Source organism: Quercus robur, chromosome 10 (assembly GCF_932294415.1).
Source record: "Quercus robur chromosome 10, dhQueRobu3.1, whole genome shotgun sequence".
Taxonomy (NCBI): Eukaryota; Viridiplantae; Streptophyta; class Magnoliopsida; order Fagales; family Fagaceae; genus Quercus; species Quercus robur.
The window spans coordinates 25410666-25422978 of record NC_065543.1 but is presented as its reverse complement, the minus strand read 5'-3'; the positions used below and the strand labels follow the sequence as shown (position 1 = coordinate 25422978).

At 32.5% G+C, this 12313-nt stretch overlaps 1 protein-coding gene across 1 annotated transcript; it reads left to right on the top strand.

Moving 5' to 3' along the window:
* The first annotated feature begins 9274 nt into the window (after nt 1–9274).
* LOC126703455 (patatin-like protein 2) lies at nt 9275–11786 on the top strand. The gene is made up of 6 exons (XM_050402411.1): nt 9275–9462; nt 9892–10073; nt 10198–10387; nt 10511–10672; nt 10948–11423; nt 11533–11786. The coding sequence occupies exons 1-6, from the start codon at nt 9331–9333 to the stop codon at nt 11615–11617; spliced, it is 1227 nt and encodes a 408-aa protein (XP_050258368.1). The 5' UTR covers nt 9275–9330; the 3' UTR covers nt 11618–11786.
* Nucleotides 11787–12313: the final 527 nt, after the last annotated feature.

Genomic DNA, 12313 nt, shown 5'->3' with positions numbered 1-12313 from the left:
ATTTATTTTGATACCCAGCCAATGGGGGTTATTCATTGGTACTCTGTTACCCAAACCAATGGGGGTTTATTCATTGGTACTCTGATACCCAGCCAATGGGGATTATTCATTGGTACTCTGATACTTAAACCAATGGGGGTTATTCATTGGTAGTCTAATACCCAACTAATGGGGGTTATTCATTAGTATTCTGATGCCTAGTCACGGCGATATAGTGTGACCATAGTCATAAGATTGTTAAGAATATATATTACGTTTGAATATTTGAACTATTTTGAGTCCTTAAACTACATATGTGATTTTGGAAATGTTTGAGTATTTGAACTATTTTGAGTCATTACAACTGCTTATGTATTTTTTTGGAACTTATTGTAAGTTATAGCTTTGATATATGGAAAATTGACTACTTTTTAAACTATCTATGATATATTTGTCAGATTAAAGTATGTGATATATTTTCAACTTATTATTTTAAGACAATGAAACTCCTTAGTTATTTTTGAAAACTCATAGTATATTATAACTTTTGAAGACTCATATTACATCTTAGTACTTTACAGATCTATTGTTTAATAGAACTTATTAGGACTTTGATTACTTATTGAGTTGTCAACTCACTCCCTTTTCCCCCTCCAGTTTCAGATTGTGAAGAATAGCAAGATTTGGAAGTTTTGATGTTGTGTTGTGAGCAAAAAAGAAGCTTAGTGATTTTGGGATTGGATGGTCTTCTAATAGTTTTATATTTATTGGCCAATTGGCATTATGTACTTGAGGTTTGGATTTTGTTCCTTTTAAATTATTGGAGATCTATTCATAAGGAAATTGTTGAGGTATTTTGGATTTATTTGATTTAATTTTTGAGGATAAATTTTAGATGCTAAGAAGGCCTTGCACACTTATAGAGTACTTACTTTATAAGCGTGTGGCGGTTGTCACGTGCCTGTCTTTATAGTTGGATTCGGGGCATGACACTATGAGACCTTCTAATAGGAGCAGGAGCAGTAGTATTAAGGGCAGGAAGGTCAGATGTAGTAGGAACGTCAGGAAGAAAATTAGGAGAAGAAACAATATGATCAGGGGAATGATCAGGGTGAGAATCAGAAAAGGAAAAGAGAGAAATTGCAAGAGTTCCCTACGCAAGTGCAGTTGGAAGTCTGATGTATGCTATGTTGTGTACTTGACTAGACATCTGTTTTGCAGTTGGTATGGTTAGTCGTTATCAAAGTAATCCAAGACTTGTTCATTAGCAAGCAATTAAGAGGATTTTTCGATACCTTCGTGGGACATCAGATCTGATTTTTTGCTATTAGGGTGGAGATTTGAGATTGAGAGGTTATTCTGATGCTAACTGGGCTAGTGCTAGAGATGAGCGCAAGTCCACTACAGGTTATGCATTTCTACTTAGTGGTGTAGCTATCTCTTGGTGCAGTTAGAAATAGTCTTGCATTGCTTTATCCACAATGGAGTCTGAGTATGTTGCTTGTTCAGCAGCAACACAAGAGGTTGTTTGGTTAAAGAGATTTTTCCAAAGCTTAAGGGTGACATCTCTTGTAGATGAAGCTATAAAGATGTATTATGATAGTATGGCAACCTTGGCTCATACTAAAGATCCTAAGTATCATAACAAAAGCAAACACATACGGACTCATTATAACTACATTCATCTTGCTATTACACAAGGAGAGGTGATCCTCCAACATATCTCCACTAGCAGGATGGTGGCTGATACACTTGGTAAAGCCATTGCTAGAAATGCCTTTTAGGCTCATGTTAGGAGTTTGGGACTTTGCAGGATTTGATATGTTTTTGGATACCTTATGGACATTTATGTTTATTCATACTTTATGCAATAATGATGTTATTCATTTTGATTCATCTTGTGATGTGATTGATATTGCATACTGAGCACACATTATTTGAGAATATGTCACCAGGCTTAGATCGGTCTACTCACATAGGCGATCACCCTAGTGCTTAAGTAGCGAGCAGGATGAGACAAAGTGATCACTTTGTTTTTTTGTAAATCAAGTAAGTGATCATCTTAACACTTAGGCAAGTGTGCAGGATAATATAATGAATGTCGCCTTAGCTAGGCTAAGATGAGACTTATGGGAGTCGCATTTGGTGTGTATCCACAACTTTATGAAGCCTGAATAAAGCCAAATGTGAGAACTTGTACATGAACTTGATGTGTAACTTTGTTGAGAAACTCATGTGGGTTGCCTTTGTGGCAATTGGACTAAGATTTGTACGGTGTTTGAGTGTGACAAGCCTAGTTGAGTAAGAGCTCCACTGTAGCATACAAATTATACTGTATATGCTATAGCCAACCAATTAAGGGAGTGATTGGATAGATTCCTACTCTGTTACTATATGAGCCCTAGTAGACCATTATATGGTCCATTCTGTGCCCTTTTTTTTTTCGATCTAGAACTATGTTATGAAATGAATGTTTGATGTTGCTACTTTAGCATGTCATCTTAGGGCCATGACATATATGGTCTCGCGGAGCATGTTTAAGAAAGCGGTCAAGTGTGAATGAATTGACATGAGTGTCTAGGGAAAATTATTTAGAACACACCATTTATTTTATGGCTCATAGCCTGGGCGATTATGAGGAATTTTTTTTTTCAACATAATCATAAGCATATTATATGGTATAGGATCAAGTGTTGCTTTGAGTTTTAAGCTCATGAGGGATTAAAGAAACTTGATCGGGTGTGATCAAATAATCTAGGGCATAGATGAGATATTATGAGTGATGTACTATGTTAGTTTAGATGGTGACTTAATATATTACTCCTACCCTAGACCTTCTCGTCAGGTCGCACACTCCATTTTTTTGTCTAAAGAGAGGATTGGACAAGAGATTGAGAGGAGCTTGTTTTGACTGTAGTACCCAGTGTGGACGAGTGGGAGATGTTAGAAATTGGGTTGGTTTTGACCCAACTCATAAACCATGGCCAATGGATCGTCCACATGGGTTATTTGATAAGTAAGTTTAAATTTAAACTAACTGATATTGATATGAGTTATTAATATCAGTAGTGGAGTAATTTAAACTTAACAGATGAGATCTTTTAGGGATCATATATATCTGATAGTAAGTGAATCTTTATTAGTATTTAAAATACTCCTACATCAGTCAGATTAATAAGAGAGATACAGTGAGTGAACATATGTATAGTTTTTGAGTGCTCTCTCAAAATAAGCCATGTAACGTCCTAGTCAATCAGACATGCAATAGAGGTCCTATTTGATGCGCTCTCTTTGCTACCCATGGGGGGAAAGAAAAACCTTGAGGGTATAGGTGGGGTTGCTGTCCATGGGGTGAAGAGTCTGCATACCAGAGAGGACAATATCATGCCAGTTGTGAATGGATGGATCTCTTGATTGGTCTATGTGGTAGTGTGGTATATTTGTGATAATTTACCTTATGTTAGATATTATGGCTTTGGAAATTATATTGTTGGTGCTCATAGATTCTAGTATATAGTTTCAAGGTATTTACTTTGAAAAACTTTGTGTTTCATTATTAAATCATTCTTGTCATAGCATATTATTATTATTGAAAATGAAACTTCTGTTTCTCCCACCCCCCATTAATTATGCTACTTACTGGGCTCTGTCTCATTCCATTATTTTATAAAATTTTCAGAGTAGGCAACAATCTTTTGAGAGAACTTTTTGGTGGCTAACAGTAGTTAGACTAATTACTGATGGAGGCTGAACTTTTGTAATGGAGATATTAGATGATGTACATCTTAGAATAGGCTTAACTCATTCTTTTGTATATTATAGTGGTTGTGACATTATTCTCACTGATGGGACAAGCTGATGATATATAATTATTTATTCAGACCTCTATTCTTTTGTGGCCAATGGTCCTTGTAATTATTGCTTAGAGCTCTGACTTACTTTGAGAGTATATTCATTGAAATTATTATGATTAATGTTGGTACTTGATATGATTTATGTGGATTGAATTGTCAAAAAGGAAAAAAAAAAATCTATAGATACTTGAGACATCTTTCTCATGCTTTGGACCCTTTGGGGTTTGAGGCATGACAAGCAATCTCTCTAGGACACAATATACTGTTCCCTAGAATATGGAGCATGGAAATTAGGAGACTCTAGTAGCCTTTCCTGCAACAAGATCCGGCAATTTGGTGATCTGTTCCACCAAAGGTATGTGTCTATATGACCTCTAGTAAAGTATATAACCTTTCAACAAGATGTATATCCTTGTATACAACATTTTTCATTACATATCCTTAACTTATCCGACTTTTTTTCCTCAAAAGAAAAAAAAAAAAAAAAAACTTATCAGCCTCTAGGGGTGGCAAATGGGTGGGTTGGGTCATAAATGGGTTGAGTTATAAATGGTTTGAGTTTGTAATTACCCATTTATCTATTTACGACCCGTTTATATATAAATTATCCCCAAAATCTCTAAAATGAGCAAAATATCACCAAAATCTCTAAAATGAGCAAAATACCCATGGAACTTCTAAAATAACAAAAATACCCTCGATATCTCTAAAATTACCAAATATGATCAATAACCACTAAAATGACCAAAATATCACCAAAATCTCTAAAATGAGCAAAATACCCATGAAACCTCTAAAATGACCAAAATACCCCCGATATCTCTAAAACCACCAAATATGCTTAAAAACCACTAAAATGACCAAAATACCTCCAAAATCTCTAAAATGAGCAAAATACCCCCCAAAAAATCTAAAATGTCCAAAATATCCCCAAAACCTAAAAAAATTACTAAAATACCCCCAAAACCTAAAAATGACCAAAATACCCCCTAAACCTTTAAAATGACCAAAATACCTCCTAAACTTGAAAAATGACCGAAATACCCCTGAAACTTTAATAATACCAAAAATACCCCTAAAACGTAAAAGATGACCAAAATGCCTCTGAAACCTAGAAAATGACTAAAATACCCTCGAAACTTAAAAGAAAATTATCAAATTACCCCGTAACCTAAAAAATGACCGAATACCTCCCAGAAACTTATAAAATTACCAAAATACCCCCTAAACTTAAAAATGACCGAAATACCCTGAAACCTAAAAATGATTGAAATACCCAAAAACCTAAAAAAATGACAAAAAATAACCCCAAAACCTAAGAAAATTACCAAAATACCCCCAAAACCTAAAAAAATAACAAAAATACCCCCAAAACCTAAAAATTACCAAAATAGCCCTAAACCAAAAAAATGACTGAAATACATCTAAAACCTAAAAAATGACTGAAATACCTCCTAAACCTAAAAAATGATTGAAATAACCCCTGAAACTTAAAAAATTACCAAAATATCTTGGAACCTAAAAAATGATAAAAATATCCCAAAACCTAAAAAATGACCAAAATAACCCCAAAACCTGAAAAAATGATTGATAAAAATCCCTGAAACCTAAATTATAACCAAAATACCCCTAAACATGTTAGATGACCAAAATACACTTGAAACATCTAAAATTACCAAAATAGAGGTTTGGGGTATTTTGGATGTTTTGGGGATATTTTCGACAAATTAAAGGGTCTAAGAGTATTTCAATCATTTTATAGGTTTCAAGGGAATTTCGGTAATTTTTTAGGTTTCTGGGTTATTTTGATCATTTTTAAGATCTAAGGGTATTTCAGTCATTTTTAGGTTACGATGGCAATTTTGTCATCTTTTAGGTTTTAGGGGTATTTCAATAATTTTTATATTTTTTTGGGTATTTCGTAAATTTCTAGGTTTCAGAAGTATTTTGGTAATTTTTAGGTTTTGTGATATTTCGGCAATTTTTTAGGTTTCAGGGGTATTTTGGTCATTTTGTGGGTTTTGGGGGGTATTTTGGTCATTTTTTGGGTTTCGGGGGGTATTTTAGTCATTTTTAGGTTTTGGGGGGTATTTTGGTAATTTTCAGGTTTCGAGGGTATTTTGGTCATTTTTTGGGTTTTGGGTGGAGATATTTTGGTAATTTTAAGGTTTTAGAGGTATTTTGGTCATTTTTTGGGTTTCAGAAGTATTTTGGTCATTTTTTGAGTTTTGGGGGTATTTTGGTAATTTTTTAGAAATTTAGATTTCATATTGTTTTTTTAAATTTTAAATGAATTTTAGTGGGTATTGGTGGGCTTATCCATTAAGACCCATATAATTAAATAACCTAATGGGTTTTTACCCATTTAACCCAAATATTCAAATGGGTTGGGTTAAGGCTTATCCAAATTAGATGGGTAATGAGTGAGTTTCATGGATATGGATAAAAATTACCACCCCTATCGGCCTCCTATATATGATATTAATTATTTAATAAAAACAAATATATAAATAAACATTGTCCTATGTAATATGTATGACATTGTATGCGGTCATTTAGGGTTCACGAACTGGTAATAATTAATTAAAGAAATCAGTTTGCTCGGTCAGCTGTGCAGTAGACTAGTCTTCCACCACGATTTAAATTAATATGTATGACATTGTATGCGGTCATTTAGGGTTCACGAACTGGTAATAATTAATTAAAGAAATTAGTTTGCTCGGTCAACTGTGTAGTAGACTAGTCTTCCACCACGATTTAAATTTCGTAGATGTAACTATCGTGCTTTTGCCTAATTCCTGGCAAACAGTTAAAATAAAACATCGTTTTTTTGATGATATCAGTGACTTTCCAAATTTCTTCTTCACCGTCCTCTTTTTTTTTTTTGATGAATTCTTCCTCACCGTCCTAGGTACTTAAATGTTTATGGTCTAATGAAAGTACCTATCTTCTTTCTTGCTTAATTTTTTGACTTTTGAGAATGCATTTCTTAGACTTTCTACCTTTCTGCTATATATACTGCCTAACAATTGATTGTATGTTGAAATTTTTTATGTTATAGTAATATATACGCCTAATAATATAAATATTTTTTTAAAATAAAAATACCATAAATTTTAATAAGAAGAAGATAAATTCAATAGATGAATGGCAAGCCTTGTGAGTTGTAACTAATAAGTGCTAGCTATTACTTGATTCATTCATGAATAAAAATTTGAGTTTGTCTCCCAATCCCCCCCTCCCCCCCTTCTTTCAACCTGTTGTAGGGTTTCTTAAAAAAAAAAAAAACAAACAAAATTGTTGTATACAAAGAAGAAGAAAAAAAAAATAAAAATCACTATCAATTAAGATTCACAAATGCTATCAAAATAGTCCACAACCCAAAAAAACACTCTTTTGTTAAAAACTTTAAACACAACATAACAAATTCCTCCTGCTTATTATACCATTCTCAAATTGCCCGTTCCCTATTGAGAGTGCACTAAAAAGATATTATTAGGTGAAAATATCATTTTGATCCTTATATTTTGATATTAATATCAATTTGGTCTCTATATTTTAGTAGGAGTAGTAAGTTATTTGATTTATATTATTTTTAACTTGCAGTTAATTTGGTTCCTACCATCAAATCACAAATTTTCTTACATTTTTTGCACTTTCATAGCAACTAAACGCAAAAACACAAATCAAATATAACAATCTCCAACTTAGGTAGACATAAATATCAACATAGTAACTGAAACAAATTCAAATTTGGACCCAGAATGATTATAAATTGAAAATAATAAGGACTGAATTGATTGCAAGTTAAAAATAACATGGGCCAATTTAAATGCTACCAAAATATAGGGACTAAATTGTCTACAACCAGAATATAAGAACCAAATTGATAGTGACCCCAAAATGCAGAAACAAAAATAGTATTTTAGCTATATATTTATTTTAAAAGTGATATTATCAATTTGTCAAAAAACTTAAGGATGTTAATAAAACAATTGACTTTTTTTTTTTGGCCATTGTTGAACAAGTTTTACAAAAAGCTACTATTAGTTGGTTTTGCAAGGTACGATATAGATCTATAAAACTATGACCCTAGGTTAATTTGAACATGAGATTCACAAGGCTAGGGTCATAGCGAAAACTTCTAGCTAGGGGAGGAGGGATTATTAATAAGCAATGCGAAAAATGTGTCTCACATTTTTTTTATTACAATTTTCTTTTAACAACAATTTTGAGGTAAGTTACATAAAATTCTCCTAAAAGGTGGTTTCATTATTAAACCAGATATTTTTTTAAAAAATTAATGAAATCCTTGAATTTTCTAACTTGATACATTTCTTTTTGATAAAAACTTGTTACAATTTATGCTGCTAGTATAGGTCACTATATATTATCTAATAGTAACAAAAATTCACGTATTCTACTTATAAAAAATCCTTCAATATGATTGTCTGAATCACGTGGAGTATATATACTTTGACGCCATTGAAAAGTTGATAACCTAAGAAAGCGATATCGTCGATTTATGTTTTTATTTTTTTGGTATTAAAATATATCATTTAATACTTATGTGGTAGGTCTTCTAGTTCAAAACAAAGCTCCAGTGCAGATTATATACATTCCATTACAAGGAGAATTCCATGTTTTTTATTTTTTATGATTCATGATTTGAGAGAGAGAGAGAGAGAGAGAGAGAGAATTAGTATAATTTATATAGTAAATCCAACGTTACTTAGCAGAAAAAATAAAATCCAGTATTATAATATTTTGAAGGAAATAAACTTAAACTTTGAATAATTTATAGAAGATAATAGACTTGGGCGGCTAGCTTCACATAAAAATGACTTGGGATTAGATAAGCAATTTATTTAAGTTCAAGTACTGAACTCATGACTTAAAATCACGATTTTTTAAGCCATGATCAGTTCAGTGCAAAATATGTTTATGTATACTTTGTGTTCAATAGTTTTTTTTTTTTTTTTTTTTTGAGAATCAAATAGTCTGTTCAGTACTGTGTGTACAATAGTTATTACTCTTTATTTAATATAAGAGCCAATTAAAAATTTAAACAAAAAATTACAAAGTTCAAATCATTGGCCCCACGAACCAATAGGTAATTCCTATTCATAACTCATCAGGCCAAAAAACTTTTTTTTTTTTTCTCAGTGAGCATCTACTCAACCTAGCATACGTCTACAATGTTTTCCACATGATTATCATGTATACTATATTGCATAATAGACTATCACGTTGCAGTAGAGTTGAAGTTGGTCAAGTTTGAAACTGATTCTGTTGACCCTTATTTTGGGCGTGATCCGTGACATGTTTGAAATTTGAATATCTATATATATACCCAAATGTTTGTCAAAGAGAAATCAAGATCACTTGAGGCTTAATTAAGAGGTTCAAAGTTTTTCACGAAGGCTCTAAAACTTCTCTTTCTCTCTCTCACACACACACACACAGACAAACAGAGATACCTGCACCTCAATCCCTCATGGAAGCAACAAGTGTACCCCTACATCCTCCAACTTATGGAAACCTAATCACCATTCTCAGTATTGATGGTGGTGGAATCAGAGGGCTTATCCCAGGAACTATTCTTTGTTTCCTAGAGTCTGAGCTTCAGGTAGAATAAATGTTGCCTATAATGTTTCCATGCCAAAAGAATTGTTAACTTTTCAATTCAAAAATTTAAGATTCCTCGTCCAAACTATCCTTCATTACACTTTTGATCACAGATGCAAAATGCATGTACCCTTCTCTTTTTGATAGGAGAATCACTAACCAGTTTGCAGTACACATTAATATAAAGAAATCCATAATTTTTCCTTCAATTTCATCATTATTTCTTAATATTTATAAGTACTTAATTTTTCAAGTAAAAATGTCATGAAAATAAAGGCCGTGAGACTATGAATTTGGAGAAAAAAAAAAAAAAAAACCATATAGCTGACCCTAATTAGTCTATTAAGAATTTGTTGCCAATCCTGAATTTTTATGACTTAAAATCATTTTGTTTCTGTTGTTACTATAAATTTTTTGGGATATGATGCAGAAGCTGGATGGTGAAGATGCAAGAATCGCAGATTATTTTGATGTGATTACAGGAACAAGCACAGGTGGTCTTGTGACTGCCATGCTAACTAGCCCCAATGAAAAGAACCGACCACTTTTTGCTGCCAAGGATATCAAGGACTTTTACCTAAACAATAGTCCTAAAATTTTCCCACAAAACAAGTAATTCCGTTATATATTGAATTCATATTTGAAATATATATAAGTAGTTACTATATTTCATTAATTATTAACCTTACTACAAGTTGTTTCTGGTTATTAACATGATCTCATGTTTAAAATACAGTTTTCCATTGCTTGGTTATGCTACAAAGATTATCAGAGCTCTTTCAGGGCCAAAATATGATGGAAAATATCTACATAGCCTTGTTAAGGAAAAACTTGGGAACACAAGATTGCACCAGACATTGACAAATGTTGTTATTCCAACATTTGACATCAAGCAACTCCAACCTACTATCTTCTCCAGCTTCAAGGTTAAACTTTCTCAATTAAATTCATTTTCCTCTTTTGCTACCCAAATTTGCATGAATGGTTACATTAAATTATTAACAAAGTGCTTGTAGTGATGGAACTGAATTAAAAAGTGGTTGCTGCAGGTAAAGAAAAACCCAAGCTTAGATGCTTTACTTTCAGACGTATGCATTGCAACTTCAGCAGCACCAACTTATCTTCCGGCTCATTATTTTCAAACCAAAGATCCCTTTGGGAAAGTGAGAGAATTTAACCTTATAGATGGTGGTATTGCTGCAAATAATCCGGTACATACCAACTAAATTTCATATCATATTTATATAGCCGAACAAATTTAATTTTATTCTATTTCGCATCACACCAAAAGACTTATTATTCAAATGACATCTTTTGATGTATTCAACAAAAATGTTTAACTTACTAAATTAATCACTCCATTAATTCATCTCTCCAACAAGTTTAAATTCATCTCTCCAATCATTGTAAATATCCAATTACACACAAAACTTTATTCTCTATTTCTTTTTTAGAAGATTAACTTACGAAATTTTTTCACCTCTAGGCACTGGTTGCTATTAGTGAAGTAACAAAGGAGGTCACTCGAGGCAGTCCTCACTTCTTTCCTGTAAAACAAATGGATTATACACGATTTCTGGTCATTTCAATAGGGACAGGCACTTCCAAAGATGACCAGAAATACAATGCGCACGAGGCAGCTAAATGGGGTTTGTTAAGTTGGTTAACCAGTAATGGGTCTACTCCATTAGTTGACGCATTTTCTCAATCAAGTGCGGACATGGTTGACCTCCACATTTCTGTAGTTTTCCAAGCTCTTCATTGTGAGAAAAGCTACCTTAGAATTCAGGAAGACACGTTAAGTGGTGAAGTATCTTCTGTGGATATAGCCACAGAGAAGAATTTGGAAGATCTTGTTAAAGTTGGTGAAGGACTGTTAAAGAAACCAGTTTCTAGAGTGAATTTAGAAACAGGCATTTTCGAACGTTCGGGTCAAGAGACTAATGAAGAGGCTCTCATAAGGTATCGTTGATTTATACAATAATTCTCATATAAATTTTTCTTATTAATTATTATTACATTAATGTGATAATTAATGTAATAATTAATTATCAACTTTATTTTCCTGTAGGTTTGCAAAACAACTCTCGCAGGAGAAGCGGCTTCGCCATGCCCATGCTAGGTCTCCTCAAGGACATGCTATGAATTCCAAATGATATTAAAATTAATAGTTGAAAAAAAAAAAATTGAATTGAATTCTTCCATAAGTGTTGTACGATTCAGTTGAGGGCATAAATAATCCATCTTTTGATTATTTTAATTGTATAAGTCCAGTAGGATGAGACACATGTAAGAATTTCTTGTCTTTTATGGAGTGATTAATAAATGTAAGCCCAAAATTGAAAATTCAACTTCCATACTAATTGATATTTTTGTGCATTTCCTTTTGGTCAAATTGCATGACGTAGATAAACAATGAAGATTACACCAATCTTGCTTAAATTTTAATGGAATGAGCTTATACCCCATGTTACAGATTAAATGACACCCCCTCGTTATGGTGTGAATTACATGAAAAAACTACATTAAAAATGAATAAAGTTAAACAACAAAGGTGACAAAAATGAAAATTTCATAATGGCATGATTAATAAATGTAAGCTCGAAATTCAACTTCCATACTAATTAATATTTTTTGCATTTCCATTTGATCAAATTGCATGATAAAGATAAACAATGAAGATTACACCAATCTCACATAAATTTTAACAGAATAAATTTCTACCCAAATTATGGATTAAATGACACTCTATCACTGCGGTTTGTACAAATGTAACAAATAAGTATATGTCCTCTCTCATCGTGGGTTCCCTAAAAGAATGTTCATTTTTTTAATAAATGTAACTCCTATTT